Source organism: Gorilla gorilla, chromosome 11, assembly GCF_029281585.2.
Source record: "Gorilla gorilla gorilla isolate KB3781 chromosome 11, NHGRI_mGorGor1-v2.1_pri, whole genome shotgun sequence".
NCBI lineage: Eukaryota > Metazoa > Chordata > Mammalia > Primates > Hominidae > Gorilla > Gorilla gorilla.
This window is the reverse complement of record NC_073235.2, coordinates 21,429,178-21,453,697: the sequence shown is the minus strand read 5'-3', so window position 1 is coordinate 21,453,697 and position 24,520 is coordinate 21,429,178. Positions and strand designations below refer to the sequence as shown.

Genomic DNA, 24,520 nt, shown 5'->3' with positions numbered 1-24,520 from the left:
AGGAAATAGGATCCACGCTGGGTCTATTAAGGGTTTACATCCCAGGAGTTTATAATTTAGACTGAGAGGTCCCTGTGGGCTACTGAGCTGGTAATATACAAACCTGGAAGTTATTAGTAGTCACATCCTACTACATGGATTGAGGATCACAATAGCAGTAGGTAGTTACACAATTTCTATTTAGTGGAGACTTAGGAGTCACAATCTGATGTGTGTGTGTGTGTGTGTGTGTGGTAGTGGTGTTACAAAACTCTGCTTGAAGCTGCTACTAAGTACACTGTTTTTACTTAGACTGGAGTGTTTATCTGGAGTGGCTTGAGAGGTAGGCTGATTCAATGTACAAATTCATTCACACTGAGAGGAATCAAACAATCACATAAAAAGAAACAGATGAAAAGCAGAAAAGTCGATGATTTTAAAAGTTTCTTGTAGAGGTGTGATTGCATTCATGCTCTTTAGTTTTGTGTGACACCTCAATAGCTATCTGATGTATTTATATTTAAATAAACTATTCTGTGTTTATGCTCATGCCAGGGGTATTCCATGAGTACCCTGTTATTTTCGCAAAAAACAAGGTCCTTAAAAACCAGAACCAAAACCACATAACATGATATCCTTGATCAATCTCAATTGTGATTTTCAAACCAACTTTGAGGTTGCTGCAAAGCACCAAAAAAAAGCATAGCTGGCCTCCCTCTCTTAGGCTGCTGGTTCATACCTTTCCTAGGACAGAGAGATAGTTAAATGATAAAAGGTGCTTGAAGATCATTTAGGTAAGAAAAAGGAAAGTAAACAGAGTAGACAACATAAATAGGAATTTGAAAGCAATACTTGTTATATAAAACAGTAATAAAGATGATGTACCTACAATTAGTTAAGAATTGTCCTATGATGAACAGAAAGTTCATGATTGTGGAAGCTGAACAATGAGTAATAGGAGATTCATCATAATGGATATATAAGTTTTCTCTACTTTTGTTTAGAATGTTCATAATAAAAAGTTTTAAAAATTATCCTTGTAGTATCATTTCCATTTAAAGTAAAATTTTAAAGGAGTGCATAGGCAAGTATAATGTACTTAAATTACTCTAATAAAAAATAAACAAGCAAACAAAAACCCCCACAAAACTATACCTCTGTCTATATTTTGTTTTTTAAGGGGGTTATTTTGATAGAATCTGTTAATGCTTTAGAAGCAATGAAAGTCATAAATAGCTTCTTTATAAAAACAGGGATTTTAAATACTTACAGAGAACAAGTCAAAACTAACTTCCCAGCAACTTAAAGAGATTCAGCCAACATTTGACACTTGATAAATAAAAGAAATGATGAAATTCCTTGTTTTATTTAAACTAATAAGAATTATAAAATAAATACATATTCTTGAAAACAGGATTTATTTGAAACATTTAGATAACTCACAGGTGTTCCTGGTGCTACTCGAGACACAATCACAGGCATCTTCTGATCATATCCTCCCTTAAAAAGAGAATAAGTAAAATGTTAGTCAAATATTACCAAAATAAGAACATCTTAATTTAAAAACTGAGTATAAAATAAATTCCAGATTACCTTTACATTGAATCCAAACCTCCCATTTTCATCAGGTTTCATTCTGATTAGGACAAGATTATCATGTGGAATACCACCATTAGGCTTAAAAAGACAAAATTAAATAACTTGTAATTTTCTTCACTTAAAATCTATTCTTCAGATATATAGGAAGCATACTTTTTGTATGCTTATATTATGCATAGTTTGTAAAAAAATCATAATTCTAATAAAAATTTTAGTTCAGAAGAGTAAATTCTTTGACTAATAACTTGCAGTTAGCCCAACCAGATATATCCTCTCATGCATTCTTGCGAGCATATGCTAGACTATTAAGTGACAGGAGGAACAGGGGCCATGTCCGTCTTTATTAATTGCTATATCCGTAGAATCTGGCTCATAGCAAGCCAGGTTCATATGTATGAGTATACAGAGGGTGCTCATAAGTGTTACATGAATTCAAATGATACTTCCACTGCTTGATATATGTGATTTTAAAAAACAGCTTTATTGAGATATAATTCACATATCATTCACCTATTTAAAGTGTATATTTCCATAATTTTTACTCTTGTCACAGAGGTGTACAAACATCACTATTATCTAATTTTAGAATATTTCCATCAATTCCAAAAGAAATCTTGTATCCATTAGCAGTCGTTCCCCATTTTCCCACCTGCCATCCTCCAAAGCCTAGTCAACCACAAATCTACTTACTGTCTCTTGACAGATCTGACTGTTCTGGATATTTCACATATATGAAATCCTACAACACATGGCTATTTGTCCTGGGCTTCTTTCATTCAGTATGTTCTTTACTGTTATTCTTATTTCTAATTTTTATTATTATTATACTTTAAGTTTTAGGGTACATGTGCACAACGTGCAAGTTTGTTCAGTATGTTCTATGCCTGCTCTTTGAAGGAAAAAATCTGACTAGTTCTTATCAGAGATGATCTCCTCTAGGAATCTTCCCTTAATCCCACAGCTTATTTAATTATATACTCTATGTACTCCATGATCACTTCTAATTATAGAACTTATATTGAGTTACATCATGGCACAATTCAGGACCAAAGAATATGATGAAAAAGAGAAGGTACTGTAATACAACTTACAACTAAAAACTGCCACAGTACAAAAGAAATTTCATTTAGGATTTAAAAAATTCAAATAAAAATGAGAGTATCTGAAGAAGCTACTTACAGTGGGTTTTTCAGGAGAAGATGGAATATCAAATGTTTCATTAATATGACTTTCTAGATCTTGTTGCGAATGTGAATAATGAATTTGGTTCCAACTGTTTTTCTTTGACTGTTTGGGTGGTAAAGCTGGAGGCTTCCCATCTCCAGGGGTCTCTTGTGATCTAGACAAGAAAACAAATTTGGAAGTTGTTTCATAACTTTTTTAAAAGTTAGGGTCAAGCAACCCACATATTTACAATGTCTGGTAGGAGACAGGCTCTAAATACCATATTTATTTGGAAGTGCCACTTTTTAATGAAAATTTTCCTAACTTTGAAGTAATAAATCTAATTTCCTACTTTATCAAATTTATAAACAATTATATAATAAAATATATTATCAAGGTATTCCTGTGAAGATACCTATTAATCTATTATAACAAAGTAAACATCTTTCCAAAAAAAATTTTTTAAGGTTGTCAGAGGAGTCACGGGTAGCCAGGAATAAGGTAGGCAAGAAAATCCAGAACTGATAATTGGGTAGTTCCACAGATAAAGTAACTATTCCAGCCTAAATAGCTTAAGAGATTGGCCTAATCTATTTAGAAATAAAATACGATTCATGGAAGTAATGAATTCAATGATGCAGTGAGGATTGGAAATCTGAGTAAGAGTGCTGAGATCATCACCAGAGCCAAAACTGGTTGAGATATTGTCAGAACATATGATTTAAGATGAGAAAACAAAATCCAATTAACATTAGAGAGCATAAGCCTCAATTTGTGGTAACAGGAATTGATAAAAAGAGCTAGATATGATAAAGGTAACTTCAGGTCAGAAACTCTAGCTTTTAACAAGCATAAAATGTATAAAAACATTACTTGTGAGCATTCCACAAAGGCCAAAAGTAGAAACTTGTGGTTCAACTTGTGTCTTAAGAAGTATGCATCCACAGAAGTCGTGGATTTGGGAGAAGTAAAAGATTAAATAGGTAAGGGGAAAATTGTTCTTGATAAGAACACTGACCACTATTGGCGTTATTATCTGATAAAAGAATTACTGTCTTATTGCCTAAGGACAGGTATAAGAGAGATGACAGCTACTGTGTCAAGCCACATGGCTGCTGATGTGGCACTCAAGCACACATTTTATACCTAGTATCTGCTCTTCTGTTGACTGACGGGACGTCCACCTAACATCCAAGCTATAAGGTCTGGAGATAAGGAAAATGTATTAGATGATACTATCATTAAAAAAAAAGTTCTTCTTCCCCCCACTGACATTAGGCCTGGCCATGTGACTTGCTTTGGCCAATGACATGTGGGTAGAAGTGGAATGTGTAACTTTTGAAAGGAAGCTTTAAGAAACAGTTTATGGGCTGGGCGCAGTGGCTCATGCCTGTAATCCCAGCACTTTGGGAGGCCGGGGTGGGCGGATCACGAGGTCAGGAGATTGAGACCATCCTGGCTAACATGGTGAAACCCTGTCTCTACTAAAAATACAAAAAAAATTAGCTAGGCATGGTGGCAGGCGCCTGTAGTCCCAGCTACTCGGGGGGCTGAGGCAGGAGAATGGCGTGAACCTGGGAGGCGGAGCTTGCAGTGAGCCGAGATCGCGCCACTGCACTCCAACTTGGGCGACAGAGCAAGACTCCATCTCAAAAAAAAAGAAAAAAATGAAACAGCTTATGATTTCATTATGCTTTTTTCCCTTGGCCATGAGACTAGCCATGTCCCAAACAGGGAATGCTACCAGTCTGGGACCCAGAATGAAGATAAGGTAGAGCACAGCCACAGATGACACATAATGTATATATAATGTAAGAAAGAAAGAACTTTTGTTATGTCTCTTTAAGTTAGGCTCATTTGTGATCAAGCATAACAAGATAACTGATACAGAGATTTACTGCCAGAGTGACCCTTGGATACATCTGTTCTCCCTTGTAGAGGAGGTGTAAGCTTATTGAGAGGTTGGCTGCTAGACACCTAGTAAATAAGTGTTGTGAAACTGAAAGAAAGTATGATCAGTGCCAAGGAAGTCAGCTGGGATTAATAATGAATGATGTGATTGTATGGTCTTCCAGAGAAGTTTCTCCTAGGAAAGATTAGTCTTTCTGAAATTTTATAACATGGTATAAAATATAACTGCAAAAGAAGCAAGTGAACAGCAATGCCCACTTAGCCTAGATGTCTGCATAGAAATACTTCAGGGCACAAATGCTCTAAATTCTGCCAAGTCTACAAAGACTGCATCAGAGCATACAACCCTCTTTTTCAGCCAAAGCTTCATTGAGCTCTGCCTTAATGGCCAGGGCTTCCAGCTCCCAAATGTAGTAGTTCTTATGTTACTTTCAACTGCCAAGAATACAAGCTTCTAAGGGCCCATACATTCAAGTATTGCTTGTCTAGGGAAATGTTTCCATGGATTAGAATAGAGATATGTAACTCAACCACGGCCTACTACATAGGACTAGAGCACACAGAGATGGACATCCCTTAGCAGCACTTAAGAGATGCAACATTTTTAAAAGGCAGTTGATAAGAATCTCTAAAACTTTACAAATACCAGAAGTAATTGGACTCGACATATATAACAGGTTTCACCCCTTACTTGGACCTAAGTGTAACCACTTAGGCAATATAATTAGAAACTCTTTCTGCTTTTGCATACAGTTGTCATAACCAGGAAATATTTAAAAGCTAAATTTAAAAGCTGAGAAAAAAAATTCAAAACTAAAAGCCTGTGGGAAAGGGTGTAAGGTGGAGAACATATGAAAATGGAGTCAGGGCAACCTTCCTTATTCTTGGTCCAGCTATCAGTTTAAATACAGCACCAAAATATACAGGAGAAACTCAAGCCTGATCAGCAGTGGTACATCTAAGTGAGCCAAACCTGTATGGGCCTATCGGTGGCAATACTCAGTTATGCCTAACAGTGGCATACTCAGTATGGGCCTAACAGTGGCAATGCTCAGTTACATGAGAGGGACAGCACTGATTCTATGGTACATTTTGCTAAAACTGTTGAATCTCTACTTCTGGGGTTACAAGAAACACCTCCAGAGGTGGTTTTTATTGCGCAATTATGATTAGACATTATTGTCCTAAAAGAGCAGTTATAAATTCATGGATTATGGGCCAATTTTGGCCAACATACATTTGGACCATTCATTGTTTTTATAAAAATAATTGAGTTAAACAATTACATTTTTAAAATTGCATACAAATCTAGATTTTCAAGATGAAAAATCTGGAAGCTCCAGAAAGAATGGGCCTGCAGTACCAGTTGTCAAACACTGTATAAAGCCAAGTGGCAGCTGCTGTCTTTAGATGCAGCATGAGCTCTATAATCTACACAAATCTCCATCCCGTGCTACTTGCAAGACTCCGGGTATTTGAGAATAACCTCTTTTAACCTCTTTTAAACAATCAAATCAAGCAGGAAGATACAGATAGGAAAAGAGCCCAAGTATAAATGCTGGGGTTGGGATTTAAGCCAAATTATAAGGAAAAGGTGAGGAGAATGAAGTATAGATTAAGATGAAGACGAAAGGACAGTAAAACTTTGGGTTTCAGGACAGAGCTACCTGCCTTCTCACTGTCTTATGTAACTTTCTTATTAAAGTAACTTTTCAGAGAGTGGCAGACAGGCTCTCCATATGCCTGACTGCTGCAGAGGGTTAGGTTAGTCTAGGGAGCTCTTATAATTTAATTATGTACTCTCACAGTAATCCCTGTAACTGTTTCCCTTTTCTATACTTCTAATTTCAATAACCAAACTGTATACATACACAACCAAACTCTATACACACACACACACACACTCTGAAGTCTATAAAAGTAATCAAGGATGTCAACACAGACTCCTGAAATTCAAATATTGGGCAAAGGTTATCAATTACATTTTTTAAAAGACATACTCCAAGAATATTAATTCAATTTACTTTAATGAATAACTTTCTTCTTCATTTCTATTGTACAGCTATCATATATATTTATTACTTAAACAGTTATCTAGGAAGATGATTTTCATAGGTAAACCTTGCATTATAATTAGAAATGATACATTAAAAATAATGTCATGAAACAGTCCAATTCTTAAAAACAATACTATTTCTAAGTGCACACACACAAAAATCTGCCAAGTATAAGAGAATGAAGAGACATGATGCAATTTGGAGAATAACCAGGCAGCATAGTGAAACACAGCCCTGTCAGAAATTACAGCTGGTACCCTCAAGGAAGAGACCTTTAATTTTCAAAGAAGGCCAGCATTTACTAACAAGCAGTTTAAGCAGGAGTAGGGAAATAGAAACTAAAGAAAGAAGTAGGGATCAGGGTTGTAGCTGGGGACATACAAGTGGAAGGAATCATCTGGCTTTAAGGAAGGGAGCTGGAAAAGATCTGAGTTAGGGAAAGTGAGAAAAAAATGCAATCCTGAAGGGATTATTTTATTACTTTTAAAAAAGAAAAATGAACAACCCTTGAAAATCATGAATTTTTTTAAAAAAACGGTAAAGGCACAATTGTACATAGAAATCTGTCACAGAAGCATAAAATTTATTCCAACAGACTAGAAAACAAAAACTATATTCTTGTTAGACACTAATACAAATGTGCCAGAAATGATGGCTCTTTAAAAAACTCTTATTTTCCAGCCTGGCCAACATAGCAAGACACCATCTCTACAAAAAATTTTTTTAAAAAAATAAACTGGGGATGGTGGTGTATACCTGTAGTCCCAGCTACTCAGGATGCTGAAATGGGAAGATCATTCAAGAACAGTAGTTTGAGGCTGTGGAGAGCTATAATTGCGCCACTATGCCCCAGCCTGGGAGACAAAGAGACCCTGTCTCTTAAAGAAAAAAACAAACCCTTATTTTCTAAGATGTAGATCAAGAGAACATGTCTCATTTAACTATAATCACTACTGTTATTCTAGTCTTCAATTACGCATTTAACCCAACTTGTACTCTACTTATATTACATTAGATACAGATAAAATTCTGATTCAAAATTCAGGCTTCTTAACACTTTGGCTACTTTATTCTGATAATGACAGTGTTTCAAAGTAAATGTCATTTCAGGTTGATTACTAATTAACGCACAAGGCACTTTAAAAAGCTCATGTAAACTATCAAGGATATGAGTAATATCTAAGAATAGAACTGACAATGTCATGTGATTTTATCAGTAGGAATCTATTCCAGAATAAGCCTTCCAGCAACCTGAGATTCTTGGTTTCAACCAAACTCAAGGTGTCTGCCCTTAGCTCCCAAGTGCAAGTGACAGAGCCTTTAGCCAGAGATGAATGGTAGGTAAGCATACTGCAGCTACAGTGTCCGGGGACCTGTAATTAGTCTTGAAGCCATGAATACAGCATCTAATATGTTACATTCTCTAAGTCCCCATGGCTTGATATCTCCTTCTATTCAAACCTTCGATTTTTTTATTTCCTTGTCCTAGAATAGCCTAGTATTTGAAGAGTTCGCAATATATTGCTAGACTTGATCAAGACTGGAATAGGAATTGGGGACAACTGAGTTGTAGATGGAAATCATCAGTGCCAGTAGCTGAGAGGGGTGGAGGAAAGGCAAAGCTTTGAAGACCAAGCAAAAGGAACTGAAGAGGTATGGACAAAGCTGCGGAGATTCATTAGATAAGACTAGAATGGAATAGTCCAGGAAAGAATGGCTCGGGGAAATGGATTTAACACTTGAGGATGGCCAGGCACGGTGGCTCACACCTGTAATCCTCCCAAACAACTTGGGAGGCTGAGGCAGGTGGATCACTTGAGCCCAGGAGTTCAAGACCAGCTTGGGCAACATGATGCAACCCTGTTTCCACAAGAAATACAAAAATTAGCTGGGCATGGTGTCATGCTCCTGCAGTCTCAGCTACTTGGGAGGCTGAGGTGGGAGGATTACTTGAGCCCAGGAGGTCTAGGCTGCAGTGAGCGGTGTTTACACCACTGTACTCCAGCCTAGGCAACAGAGCAAGACCCTGTCCCTAAATAAACAAACAAACAAAAAGCCAGTTCTGGATTATGAAGTCTGTCTAGAATATCTTGTGATTAGGGATGTAAGAATAAAGTTGAGAATCTGGAGAATTCTTCACTGTCTTCAACCAGATGCTCACACTTCAAATATCCAGACAAACTGTTGATAATATATTAAAAGTTGCTGGAATATATCCCGAGAGCTTAACTGAAAAAAGCTATATAATTATTATATGCTTATAGCAACTCTTTGAGGTAGATATTATTATCACCCTGTTTTTTAACAGTGAGGAAACAGGCTTATGGAGATAAAATAACTCACCAAAGGTCACCTAATTAGAAGTAGTAGAACCACGTTTTAAACCTAGTCTGAATCCAGAGCTTGTGCTCGTAAACACTATGATATATAGTTGCATCTAAAACAAAGTAACTGCAAAAAGGAGGAAAGTTATTTTAAATCGGAGGTTTCCAAACTTTTTGTGGCAGTGGAATCTTTTTCTAAAAAAAAAAAAGTTTCTCAGAAGCCAATTTATAAAACAGATAAATGCTAATAAGCATCCCCCACCCCTGTCAGTATCTGAGGCCTCAACAGAACTCCCAGAACTTATCAGAATATATCCAGAATATGACTATTTTAAATCACTTTGTTTTGGTTATAAATGGTAATACTGCTATATTTTAAATTCTAACACAAATTACTTATATTTTAATGAACAGAAAGCAAGATTAGTAAATATCAGGGCTTATATACATCCATATTTAACTTTAATTGATAACATTTCTAACTCAATTGTTTTAACATATTTAAAACCAATAATTTGCCTAAAAGGTACTAAAGGAGGGGGTACCAGGGCTCAAAACACATACTGTACACAGTTTGCCCACATAAAAAATTTACCCACATTAGCCAGGCGTGGTGGCTCACGCCTGTAATCCCAGCACTTTGGGAGGCCGAGGTGGGTGGATCACAAGGTCAGGAGATCGAGACTATCCTGGCTAACACGGTGAAACTTGGTCTCTACTAAAAACACAAAAAATTAGCCGGGTGTGGTGACAGGCGCCTGTAGTCCCAGCTACTCGGGAGGCTAAGGCAGGAGAATGGCATGAACCCGGGAGGTGGAGCTTGCAGTGAGCCAAGATTGTGCCACCGCACTCCAGCCTGGGCGACAAAGTAAGACTTTGTCTCAAAAAAAAAAAAAAAAAAAAAAAAAAATTACCCACATTTAAAAAAAAGTACTATTCGTGTTAACTTTTGGTTGTTAAGAGAAAGGAAAGATGGCAATATAATTCTAAAAGTGTTCCAAATGCCCAACATTCATATTGGGGCTTTTTACCAAAAATAACTTGCTTATCTTAAACTCTGACCTTTTTTTTTTTTGGTTTTGGTTTTTAAAAGATGGTGTCTTGCTGTATTGTCCAGGCTGAGGTGCAGTGACTATCCACAGGCGCCATCATGGAGCAATACATCCTTGAACTCCTGGGCTCTAGTGATCCTTCTGCCTCAGCCTCCTGAGTAAGCTGGGACAACAGGTGCACACCACCACACTTGGCAATCTGACATTTTGGAGAATGTTAAGTGGAGGGTAAATAATGAAAATGTTATATTCGAGTGTACTATGCTGGTAGCAGAGCAATATATTGTCACATAGTAGCAAAAGTTTGTTAGAAATGTCAATCAAGATGTGTGAAAAAATGTGCACAATTTATTTCAGTCCACTGAGCTTTAAATTTTCTTATAAATGCTTCAACAACAGCAGTGAAAAAAAGCTTATTTTGCAGTTAATGCAGCTCTCTGTTGCCGCCTTTAGAAATTTGTATCCTAATAAATTTAACCATCCAATTCAGATGCTGTGTTGTAGACTGTGGTCTCCTTTACTTTATCCTTAGCCTATAAATGGTAACTTTATTCTAAGCAGTATAAGCAACCTCCTGTACTCACTTAAATAAAGAATTGGTAAGATGATTTTATCTGACAATTAAAAAAAGGCATATGTGAAAAACCTTAAAAAAAATCTATTTCATTACATGTTGAAATGTTCTGTGCTTAATCCAATACATCATTTAAATTCTTGTCACATTTGGACAGCAGAAAAACTAAAATCTATGGATTCCAAGCTGCAAAGTATTTTATCTAAATTGCAAATCAAAAAACATCTATAACATCTTGTTGGGGATACAAAGTTCTCCTGGCTGATTCTCGTGCTACAGAAAGCCTGAGTTTCTGTTCTGTAAATTGGGACAAGTGTTCTAAGTGTGGCTTTCTTATCTATAAAATGGATATTACATATCTTTCCTATTTCACTGAATTCTCCTGAATAGAACAGTGAGATAATTTATGTAAAAGTGACTGTAAGCAACTAAGTAAGTTATTATTATTAAGCTTATCTTTTCAGAACTCTCTCATTATTCTTAAGGTTAAAAACCGGTTGAATGTCAAATGCAGTAATATAGATTCAAAATGGAATACAAACACATAAACCTTATAAAATATATGTCCAAGGAGAAGGCTCCAAGCATTTTATATTCTTGTACACAAGAGAGAAGAAGCAAAAACTCTTCACAGTTCCAAGCTACCCTGAACTTGCTTCTCCACTCAAGTCAGGAAAGTAGAATAAAGGTGTTCTGAGATGGCAAATGTATTAGTCCATTCTCATGCTGCTATGAAGAAATACCTGAGACTGGGTAGTTTATAAACAAAAGAGGTTTAATTGACTCACAGTTACACATGGCTGGGGAGGCCTCAGGAAATTTACAATCATGGTGGAAGGCACCTCTTCACAGGGCGGCAGGAGAGAAAATGAGTGCATGCAGGGGAAATGCCAGACACTTATAAAACCATCAGATCTTGTGAGACTCATTCATTATCACAAGAACAGCATGGAAGAAATGACCCCCATGATTCAACTACCTTTACCTGGTCCTGCCCTTGACACCTGGAGATTACAATTCAAGGTGAGATCTGGGTGAGGACACAGAGCCAAACCATATCAGCAAGTGATTTGGGGGTTTGTGAATCTATAAAATTTACATGTGAGGCTGGGCGCGGTGGCTCACGCCTGTAATCCCAGCACTTTGGGAGGCCGAGGTGGGCGAATCACGAGGTCAGGAGATCGAGACCATCCTGGCTAACACGGTGAAACCCCATCTCTACTAAAGATACAAAAAATTAGCCGGGCGTGGTGGCTGGCGCCTGTAGTCTCAGCTACTCGGGAGGTTGAGGCAGAAGAATGGCGTGAACCCAGGAGGCAGAGCTTGCAGTGAGCCGAGATAGCGCCACTGCACTCCCGCCTGGGTGAAAGAGCGAGACTCCGTCTCAAAAAAAAAAAAATTTACATGTGGAAATATTCAATTGCGTTTATATGTCTTTCTTTGGAAAAAAGATAATTTTGTTAGGCCTCAAGAATTATATTGGTTTTGGTTTGTAATAATTAGGCTTTTTGATTCCTGCATGTGATTCATTTTTATGTCACAAAAGTATGTAATTTTAAAAATCAAATCAATATTTCAATCATGTCCTTAATTACTATACTTTTTAAAGTTTACAAATTAGAACATATATAATTATTAAAAATCAACCGGAAAGTTTAGAATTATAACTTCTAAAGTAATGAAATATTAAATCTCCCATCAATCCTATTTCTTGCCAACTAATTCCCCACAGGTATCATTGTACAGTGTGTATCTGTCCTATTTCTCCATTTTTAATAATATATACACAGAATCAAAATGTTTTACCAAGATATACATCACGCAGGCTGAACTCCTACTTGTTTTGATAGCTCAGCCAGTCTTCCTTGGTTTACCCTACCCAGGGACAAACATGACCCTACACCTGTACTCTCTTCCACCTACCACTCTTGGGCCCACTCTTTACCCCTGATCGCATTCGCTATATCTTACACCAATTTCTCCTTCTCAAGAAATAAATCTTCTTACCTATCTACATAGGTAAATTAAAAAATCTTCTTACCTATCTACATATCTTGTAAGTATTTTAATTTTCTCAACACTTTTTACTCATACTTATGGTTCTTTTCCTTTAAAAATATTAAGAAAACTCTGCTTTAACTACCCTCCTCCTTGACCAGAGTGCTACATTATCTGCAGAAATATTTGAGTTTATATACTAAAAACTGAAGAACTGTCTAAGTCAACAAAATAACAACATAGTGACTGGGTGGGGGAGGGAGAGGCAACAAGAACTCTCAGGAACAAATGAGCATAATTGCAAACACATAAATTTTGAAAAGTTGCATAATTAAAATCTTGTATCGCATATCCTAATTTCCCAGATTATTTTAAGTAAAGCAATTTGGGGCATTTGAAAATACAGAGGAAGCAAAATAAAAAAGCTCTTACGGTGATGATTCCAGAACAATGCTATTAGCTTGTGTTGATGATGGAGATCTCTGATTTACAAACACTTCGCTTGGGGAAGTATGAACCATATGGTCTACCAAATGACCAACTGAAGATGGTCGCAACCGGGTTCCTTCCTGCGTGAATGTAGAATTTCGACTAAATAAAGAGGGAGAAAAACTGAATAAAAATATGCTTCAATTCAAAATTTCCAAGTTTCTTAATATATGGTTACATCAGAAAGGGGGTATGTGTTTTTAAGTCAAGCCATGTTGACTAAGCAATCTCTGAAAAAGACAGTGTGATATAAACAGAGGGAACAGAGAATGGGAAGTCAGTGATCTGAGTTACAATCAACAATCTGCCAAGGATTCTACCCATAAAGTTACCTACTATCTCTAAGTGCCTTAATGTTTCTAGGTGTTAGTCACTACGATTTTGTCTTACTCAGCATTTATAAAATAAAGGGATTAGAACAAATGATTTAGAAATATATTCTAGTCTGAATTATTTTTTAATTGTTATAAATGTTTTTATTTATGGGACTTTCTCTGAATCCTTAGAATAGATACTGAATACTATATTGCCATCCTCTTGACAGTCACACAAAGTAGTGTTATTACAATTTTTAATTACAATATTTCAGTACTTATGTATGTGTCAGACATTTCTCTAAGCATTTCATTTAATCCTCATAACAGTACTATAAGAAAGGCATTATTATAAATATAATTTTGTAGATGAGAAAAATGAGACAGAGATTAACTTGCCCAAGTTCAAGCATACAGTGATTCCAGGGCCCACGCTCTTAACCACCACCTTGTACTATCTCTTCAGAATTTTAAAAAATCTTTTTAGATTATATCTGAAATTGTTTCATTAACCAGAAAACTTAAACAGAGCTACTGTTAATTAGTTACTTGAGTACTTTGGCTTAACTTGCTATTATTTTCTATAACTTGCTATTATTGTTTAGTGTTGCTGGTACAAATGGAGAAATGGCTGGTTGTGCAAAAGGGAAGAGAAAAACAAGGTCTGAATTTTCTTCAGACAAGCTAATGAGGCTTTGAATATATGCAATCATTTATAAGAAAAAATGATAAAAGCAACCTGAAATTGGCAAGACAGAAATTACTAAGTCCATTTTTTTCTAGGAGTAACTTTAACACGTTAAGTATTAAAGCTCTGTGAACCAAACTGTTTATGTATAAACTGTTCTGATATGGTAGAAGTTTATTCTTCAGCTGATAATAGCCTTCAATGCTCCAGCTGTTAGATTTTTTTTTTTTTTTTTTGAGACAGGGTCTCACTCTGTGGTCCAGGCTGAAGTGCAGTGGTGTGATCTCAACTCTGCAACCCCTTCCTCCTGGGTTCAAGCAATCCCTGCCCCACCCCCCTGACAGGTGCACGCCACCATGCTCAGCTAATTTTTGTATGTTTTTGTAAAGATGGGGTTTCACTATGTTCACCAGGCTGGTCTTGAGCTCCTGACCTTAAGGAATCCACACACTTCGGCCTCCCAAAGTGCTGGGATTACAGGAATGAGCCACTGCACCCAGCCACGTTTAGAATTTTATACAAATTTATTAAACATTAATGTGTGTAAAACATTTATGAAAAAAGACATCTTCAAATATTATATTTCATACCAAAATTCAAGTATTTTATAAGTGAACCTTATGGGTTAACTAAGTATGTTAATATGGTGGCACACAATTGTTTACCATTATCTTAATTACATACAACATTTGTAATATTATCAAATTAAGATAATCAACATCTTGGCTGGTGCATTTGGCTAGTTTATGATCTTATAATCATTTATACCAAAACAAACAACTTTTGCGAGCAATGTCAGACTGAAGTACATATACGGTAAGTGCTGAATCACACAGTGCTTTTTAGCTCAGGGAGAGCTAAGCTTATGGGGACTGGTGCTGGAAACCCCTTTTCCTAGGCCATAGAACGTGCTGAAGCCATGGTTGAGGTGGGGGTTTAAGAGAATCACAATCACTTGCAAAGCATTTTCAAACAATATATGCTTCCCTAGAAATTCTGCTGGGAATCCACATGAAAAATGAGTATGTCAACAACAACCATACAAGATTTTAAGTCTAACAGATCTTCATTTATCAGGGACTCTTAACTGCGAAAGTGAACTGTTGAGGAGAGTGAGAGTGGAGGGTCCTCATTCAATGCGCTACTCTCATTCCGCAAGTCTATACCATGTTACTTCTGCAATGAGCAGCAGGCAAAGAGAAAATAATGCTCTGGAGCAACAAAAATCATGTTTCACCAAAAGAATTCAATTTTTGCGTATCTTTATCTTCAGGCATAAAAATATACAGCCAATAATTAGAAATTAGCAAAATTCACACCTGATGTCGGTCACAAAATTCACACTTACTGATTAGGAGTTCCCGGTGGAGATCGTGATGGAAGGCTTTGTGTTTCTAACCTGTCATCAGATATTGAATTTCTGCTTACTACTTCCCAATCCATTAATTTCCGTGCCAAGGGCTTACTTGGGGATCTGCAGAAATAAATTAAATAATATGTTAAAAGTTTTATTTTTATACCCCAAACCATGAATCAAATCCTACAATTTGTTTTCATAGATTATGTTCTAGATGAGCAACATAAAGAGTTTACTTGTAAAAAATTAATGCATTTAGAGGCTATTTACCAAATAACTTCCTAAGAATGTACATTGGCTTTATAGGAAGAATAAAGGAAAGACAGGCTAGGAAGAGTAAGATAGAGAATAAGAAGGATGAGAAAAACAGAAGAAACAAGAAAAGGAAGGACAAAGGTAAAAAGGGAAGGGTTTGCTACCAAATGTTTTCTCAGATGTTACTGACAAGACAGATACTACCTACTTCTATTCCAGAGTATCTGGAACACTAGCTTATCTTGGGATGTATTAAATAACTCCTCGCACATTATCTCCTGAATGCTTCTATAACTAAATCCCAATCCTCTGCCTCAATGAAGACAGAACAAAAATAATTATGCATATTACATTTTATCTACTTAAAAAACTGTTTACATATAGTAGGTTAGTGGATTTTTCCCTTTTTTCCAAAAACATTTTGGAAGGTTAATAATTCTGTCTATTGGTGGGGAGTAAAAGGATATGTTTTGTTACCAATCTATAGATTATCAGCTATCCTAATGATAAAGATGAAAACTAAGTGATGTTTTAAAAAAAGATCTTGGATGGGCGAGGTGGCTCAGTGCTGCAATCCCAGCACTTTGGGAGGCCCAGGTGGGAGGATCACTGGAACTTAGGAATTCAAGACCAGCTTGGGCAACATAAGGAGACTCTGTCTCTAAAAAAATAAATTAGCTGGGTATGATGGCAAGTGCCTGCAGTCCAAGCTACTTGGGAGGCTGAAGTTAGAGGATCAACTTGAGTCCAGGAATTTGAGACTGCAGTGAGCTGTGATAGCACCACTGCATTCCAACCTGGGTGACAAGAGTAAAACCCTGTCTCAAAAAAAAAAAAAAGAAAGAAAGATCTTCATATTGATTCATTCAGATCAAAAGATACTGATCTATGCAGAGATCATAAACCCTTAGAATTTTAGGAATGTTAACAAATAAAGTATTTTTTATATGCAAATTCAGATAATAGACAAAATTAGCTGAAAATATATGTTATTTCTTTAAATGCCTGGCTTTATGAAGTGCAGAGTTAAGGTGGAGGCGAATAATTTAAGCTACATATATAAAGTATATAATAAATCATCTTGTAAACAGTTTTATACTTCAGTAATTAACTGAAGCATATAAAAATTATATATATTTTCCATTCCAGCACAATTTACAAAAAATGAAACATCCTGTTGTCTTCCTACAAAAATCAGATCATAAAAATTTAGGTAGAAATACCTATTTGAGTAAAATTTAAAAATGAAGACTATTTTTGGTTATAGTTAATAAGAATCATAGGCCTTTGCTGTGTGACTTTGGATTTATTTTCAGATTTTCCTATATTGATAAAGAATTGCAGGTAGTATTGGACTTGCTTTTTTAGCTCATTGGGATATTTTCCTCTCATCATGTACTATGTATACACTTCTGTATGGCTAAAAAAAAAAAACAATTACCAAGGAAGGCACAAAGCAAATGCAATATTAACTCATCTGATTACATTAAAACTTAATAACATTAGAATTCTGATACATAATGATCTCATGAAGTTTGAAGTTTCACTGTCTGCTAGAATTTCCTTTCCAATATGTTAAACGTGTAAAAAGAAATGTTGGACTAACACGCACAATAACACTGACCAAAGAGAACTGAACAAACTGTTATTATGTGTACAGTAGGAAGCATTAAAATAATGATAAGGACTCTGAATTCTAGATGCGGCTTCCTATTAGACAGACCTCTTTATGTTTCTGTATCTCAATGTATAAATTTATTAGCATAATATGACCCATAGGTCTCTCCCTACCTCCTGAATTTTATGATTTATGAATATCCAAATTTTCAGGGCAATATTTTAGCCTATTAATTTTACTAAACCACGAAAAATTTAAGTTACTTATGAATCTACACCACACAAGTGTCCTGTCATTTCAGCAATTCATAGCTAAAACTTTTTTAGTTTGGCCTAATGACATTTCCTTAATCAAAAATCTTGTAGGCATTTTCTAAGACATGGAATGTTATTAGTTTTAAAAAAGATACATTGACTCAGATTTCATTTTCCATAAGTGAATTCAAAGTAATTTAGGTGTGAACATTTCCCATTATCACAGGTTTAAATTATAGGATTTTTTGATTTGAAGACAACTCATGACACCGTTTGGTTCAACTCCCTCATATTGCAGTGCAAATTTTCTTATCAGTCACAACAGAATGAAAATAAAGTATATTATCTCATGCATAAAACTTTGATTTTTAAAATAAAGATTAACATTTATGGCTCTAATGCTAATTCATAATGTAATAAACTATTATTTCCTCAAATATTAAACTACGAAATGTAAGCTGTATGAAAGTTCACTAACTGTAATCAATAGATCAACTGCTTTCATTTTCTAAAAGCTGGAAAAAGTCATTTGAAGAAAAAAAATTCCAGCACACTCACCTAGTCTGAAGCGTCAGAACACTTTATTGCTGTTAACGGACTAAACATGGCTGGACACTTTGAACTTAAAACCAAACTTCATGTATTTTATTTTATTAACAGTTTTAACCTCAGGGACCCACCCACTCAAGCTTGCTGTCTATGTTTCCTGTTGAGTGTGGAAATTTCAGAGAAAAAAATACCACACAGCATCAGTGTGTTTGCGATGTGGTAAGCTTCTTTTCTGTCTAGGGCACCTTATTTTTCTGTTGTATGAGAACATTGTTTTTCTCTTTTCTTAGATATATTATATGACAACTGCAAAATGTGAAAGCAATTTGAAGAGGTGATAATCAGTATATGTGCTGCTGAGGCGAACACAAAGAGGTGATAATCAGAAAAAAGAAAAAACATTTAATGGTTGCTAAAAAATTATTATATGAAAAGTTTAAGGAGGAGCCTTTTCTATCTATTCATATTGCCAACTAAAACCCAAAGGAAAAAAAAGAACTCTAGGATTATCTGGTACTTTAATAAAATAACTTAATAATTACTAAAACCATTAGAGAATTTTGGTAGACATATATCTGTTCATTACAATTAGATCCTAACATATTAGAAAAACAATCCCAGAAAAGCTTATCTTTCAGAGAAAGAGAGATCATTAAACAGCCCAGTACTATTACAACCTCATTGTAGCTGATACCTTATTATTTCAGAGTAACCACACAATTCCAGAAAAACAAAAGGAAGAGAGTTATCTGAGGCTTATAATATTGAAATTTTACCTCTACTATTCATGGAATAATGGCTATTTGTTTTATAAAATAACCTATTAAACAACTATACATTTTAATAATGAATATACAAAATGAACAACTAAGATGCAGGTATAACTGCTTATTTCTAAAATCTGATATGATCAAAACAATAAAACATTAACACTTATAAAGAAATCATTTATATGTGATATTAACTTAATATATAAATACACCTATAATCTGGTACTCATATTAGGACATGCTACATACAACTAGTGATCAAATCGCATGTTCTATACTTTTTATAAAAGTCAAGCAAGAAAGAAACTTGTTAAGAAGGAATAAAAAAGTTTTAAGTATATTGTTATGGTGTTACAACACTAAGAATCAGAAAAATATTTTAAGAAATGTTATTAGTTTTTAAAAAAATACATGGACTCATTTCATTTTCCATAAGTGAATTCAAAGTAATTTAGGTGTGAAGATTTTCCATTATCACAGGTTTAAATTATAGGATTTTTTGATTAGAAGACAACTCATGACACCATTTGGTCCAACCCCCTCATATTGCAGTGCAAATTTTCCTATCAGTCACAACAGAATGAAAATAAAGTATATTATCTCATGCATTTGATTTTTAAAATAAAGATTAACTTACCATTTATGGCTCTTCTATTAATGTTAATTCATAATGTAATAAACTATTATTTCCTCATATAGTAGAATACTAAATGTAAGCTGTATGTCACATATTACTGTGACATCCTTACAAAGTCTTAGCAACAACTCCTACTCTGGAGGCAGGGACGTGGCTCAGTAAAGGGAGGAATCCTAAAAGTTAAGTTTACAGTTTACAATCAAAGAATTTAACTGTTAAAAGATTTATTGCCATTATAAATGACTAGATTTTTGAACAGCAAAGAAAATGTGCATGATATGCTAGATGATAAAAACAAACAACAAATAGTTTAAAACAATTTGGAAACAAATATACACACATATATAAAAATGTCTCTATGAGTATATGCATAGAAAAATCCTGAATAATGAGTATCAAAATTTTTTTAAAAAGTTGTCTTGGGATGATAAATTTTCTTTATGCTCTTTGATACTGTTGGAGTTTTTAAACATAATGAGCTATCACTTATATTACTAGGGGAAAAAAGCAATTTCCACTTTTGGAAGGAGGAAGAAAAAAACCAAGAACGCAAAACTCCCTTTACTCCAGAAACACAAAGAAGGAAGGTCTCTTAGATAAAGACTTAAGAACAAAATTTAAACAAAGTGAAATCAAAAGCAAACTTTCTAGTTCTCTTTATTAAAACTCAAGCCTCTAATAGCAGTAGATGCCAAGCACATAACTAATTAAAAGACTTAGCCTCTCAAAGTAATTTTCACTGAAAACAAACTCTTGTCTCTAACACACCTGTATCCAGTTGGTCATCAGCTTCTGCTAGTTCTGCCTACAAAACGTTCCTTAAATTTGTTCCCTATTTTCCATTCCATTACCAATGTTTTTGTTCAGGCCTTTATTATTTTCACTTGGATTACTGCAATTACCTTATAGTTTCTGGGTACCGAGGCTTTCCTTGCTAATCCATTCTCTATCATTGCCCATAATACTATTTTCTAAAACATAGATCTTATCATGTCATTTCACTTGTTAAAAAGCAAATTGGCTAGGTCGGGAGTGGTGGCTCATGCCTGTAATGCCAGCGCTTTGGGAGGCCAAGGTGGGGGGGATCACCTGAGGTCAGGAGTTCGAGACTAGCCTGGCTGACATGGTAAACCCCGTCTCTACTAAAAATACAAAAATATTAGCCAGGTGTGGTGGCATGCGTAATCCCAGCTACTAGGGAGGCTGAGGCAGGAGAATCACTTGAACCCAGAAGGCAGAGGTTGCAGTGAGCTGAAATTGCACCACTGCACTCCAGCCTGGATGACAGGGTAAGACTCCGTCTCAAAAAAAAAAAAAAAGCAAATTGGCTATGATAGACCCTAAAGAAATAAAGACAATAAATGGTAAACAAAAACAAAAAATAAAACAACTTATCTCTTAACAATATAATTTAAATAAATATGGAAATGGCTTGATAACATGAAATAAGTCACTATATTTCTCAAAAATGTTTAAAAAAGTGGAGCAACCTCGAACAAAATATTATATTAATAACATAATATTTGATCAGCCTATTCAGAACTACAATGCCTGGCACACTATTAATATAAAAAATGAATCAATAAACTAGACAAGCTAGTTTATCATTCCCTCAACATTATTTACTGTGAAAGAATTGTGATAATTCTGTAATCAAAAATTCGAAATATTTAGAAAAACTTTAGAAAAAATATTTAGAAAAACTTTTTAGTAAACTCAATCCATCTTTTTAAAAAAATTCAGACAATGAAACAGATTTGGCTTACCTTGCAAATACCCTGTCTTTATTTGCCTTTTCTTTGCCATACTGAACTGATTGGACTTCAGTTCTCCCACTGAAATATATAAATATGCACAACAATAAAGTCTTAAGAGAACTATAAGATAAAATGACAACACATAACATGATTATAGTGTAATTTCCTAAGAGACAAGACATTTCTAGCAGAGAAAAGGAAGCAGAGAATAAAAAGACTGGACAACATTCCAATTCTACCTGGATGAATGAAGCTTAGTTACATTTCTCCCATTAATGAAGAAAGATGTGTTCAACTCCCTCCATGTCCAGACACAGAACAGCTCCAGATTTTTGTTTAGAGGAAGGAACTAAGGCAGAAAAATGGTGGGGGTTTGGCACTAGGAGATTTGTTTTCAAGCTGATTTGTCTAGAGGGAAACTGTTGATAGAGAGAAACTGATCTTCTTCTGAGGTACACCAATGTGTTCAGATGAAGTTTGTTAATAAAAGTTCTCAGAGCATTTATTTGAGACATTCTCATTACTTAACTGTGAATTAACATAAATTTGCGGTATATCAAATGTAACCATATACAAATATAGCTATCTAATGCATATAAAAACAGCCAAATGCCAGTTTCCATAGTTAAGCAAGCAATTTTAAGACCATTTTCCATGGATAAATATCAGTAAATATGAACTGAATGGCACTTTTATGAGATTTTAACGGAAAAATGAGAAATACTACCATGACTTTTAAACTTCAAGTTGAATTTTCCTAAGAAAATATTTCCTCTAAGAGGGAGGTAATAAATTAAAGTTCATCACTGTTTTGTATTTCCACATTAGAATAATGATGTTAATCCTCTGGATACTTTGGAACAGAGATAAGGATATGTACATGAAGAGACTGGTGGAGAAAGTAATAGATCTGATAGTCCCAGTACCATCTGTCAGTCAAAAGAGTATTTCAACATTTTAAGTATGACAACAGTTCCAGTATTCTCCACCGCTGCTTATTATGAAGGGAAAAAAAGTTTATTTAGTGCATACTCATTAGGGACAGGACTGTGTCCAGTTAACATTTTTACTTCATTTCCTACTTCATTCCTACTTCATTTACAAGATGTCTAACCACTTTGATGATTAAAAAGTGCTTTGGATATGTTTTAAAGTTCTTAAGGACTACAAACGCAAAGCTTAACTTTTTAAAACTATAAATATATACAATTATGTATATACAATTTAATGTGCGAGCTGTCATAGGCCCAGTCCCGTCCTGTGCCCTATGTTTTGCAGGGGCTATGATAAACAAATTCCATTTTCTAGATTATTTTGCCTTAGGTTCTGCTTTTAGAAGGTACTGGTGGAAGATCAGAAAGTGGAGAAAGGCAGAGCAGGAAACTGGTAGCTGCTGGCAGCTGCTTTAATAGTCATGGGGATAGGGTATAGTGAGAAAGAGCATCCTGTAGATGGTCCCATCCTTGATTAAAGCAGTACTTCTCTGCAAGATACAGACTGATTTTTCTTCACTGGAAAATTAACGTATCAGTCAGAGTTCAGTCAGGGAAACAGAGCTCTAACAGTGTAGTAGCAGGTGTAGTTTGTGGACTCCAGCCCAGGGAGTCCTGAATGCATCTGAATTTTAGGCATTACCCCTTCTTCTTGTTTGTTTCTCCATAACCATGTTTCCACCCTTTTGTTTTCCCAGCATTTCCAACAACCATGTAACTAATTTCCTCAATTAAATTGCTTTTGTTTGAAATACCAAAAGGGCTTTCTGTTTCCCTGACTGAACTCTGACTGGTACATTAATTTTCCAGTGAAGAAGATTCAAATGGGACACTATTACTCAAAAGGCTGGAGTAACAAGTTAAATTTCATAATAAAACAATTTTTTTAAAATTAATGAGAGAAAGGCTTATATTTCATATTGTCCATAATACAGACATTAGGGATTTAGTATTATCATTACAACAAAATGAAAAACTGTTCCAGTTTCAGAACACTAAACTTTCACAGTAAGATACTTATCTTTTGAGCAATGAGAAAGTTCTCTCTCTTTCTCTCTCTCTCTCTATATAGGCTTATTATAAGTTATTCAAGCAACATAGAAAAATATAAAAAGAACAAAAAAATTGTTTTTACCCACAGTCCTATCCATAAAGAAATCATCACCATTATGAGCAGGTAAAAATCATTCTGAAATTCATGTATATAAACATTAAAAAGGCTAGACATACAGGCACAATAATTTTATTACAATGAAATTATGGTATATATGCCACTTTTAATGAAAAAAATTAAACTGGTTTCCAGTGAAATAAAAGATAAAAAAGACTGCCATTCATATAAAAAAAAAAGGAAAAAAGATGAAGAAAACCTTAAGAACTGCTGTGTTAATGTCTAAAATTGTTTCAAACTTTAAGGATTCAAATACTTCCTCCCACTAGTCCCTTGCTTTTTTTTTTTTTTTTTTTTTTTTTTTTGAGACGGAGTCTCACTCTGTCACCCAGGCTGGAGTGCAGTGGCTCCATCTCGGCTCACTGCAAGCTCTGCCTCCTGGGTTCACGCCATTCTTCTGCTTCAGCCTCCCGAGTAGCTGGGACTACAGGTGCCCGCCACTACGCCCGGCTAATTTTTTGTATTTTTAGTAGAGACGGGGTTTCACCGCATTAGCCAAGATGGTCTCGATCTCCTGACCTCGTGATCCGCCCGCCTCGGCCTCCCAAAGTGCTGGGATTACAGGTGTGAGCCACTGTGCCCGGCCTCATTTTTTTAAAGTTATATTATTTATTCTACTTTGGCAAAGTTTATATCATTTAAATTTTATTCTGCAGTTATAATTCTCACGGTTGTCAAGAATTGTTTCTATATAGAGAGGATTTAATCTTCATTCTCAGGGCTTTTTATATAAAAATAACTTTTTATACCTGATAAAAAGTTATTTTTTTTTATCAGGATTATTCTATCTCCTGGTTTGCTGAATTTTACTACTTAATAAATGTTTTCAGGAAGGTCTTGGAGATGTTATATTCTCTGAGTTTTTGCATATTGGATAATGTCTATATGTTGACTTTGGACTTGAATGGCAATGTGATCATGTTTAATATTTTTTGGTCATGTTTTTGTCTTTAGGACTTGGCTGACAAAGGATGGCCCACAAGTAACATAAGCCTGAAGATACAAGTTTTA

The 24,520-nt window shown here is 35.2% G+C and overlaps 1 protein-coding gene across 4 annotated transcripts in view; it reads right to left on the bottom strand.

The window, feature by feature from the left end:
• Positions 1-24,520, bottom strand: part of PTPN4 (protein tyrosine phosphatase non-receptor type 4) — a 224,243-nt gene that overhangs the window by 36,968 nt on the left and 162,755 nt on the right. For all 4 annotated transcript variants that reach the window (XM_055380519.2, XM_019022677.4, XM_055380517.2 and 1 more), the window contains 6 exons: positions 21,356-21,424; positions 15,498-15,623; positions 13,091-13,249; positions 2,758-2,917; positions 1,573-1,656; positions 1,423-1,479 (listed from right to left, as the gene is read on the bottom strand). In XM_055380519.2, coding sequence (XP_055236494.1) covers positions 1,423-1,479; positions 1,573-1,656; positions 2,758-2,917; positions 13,091-13,249; positions 15,498-15,623; positions 21,356-21,424 — 655 coding nt within the window. The remainder of the gene's footprint in view (positions 1-1,422; positions 1,480-1,572; positions 1,657-2,757; positions 2,918-13,090; positions 13,250-15,497; positions 15,624-21,355; positions 21,425-24,520) is intronic.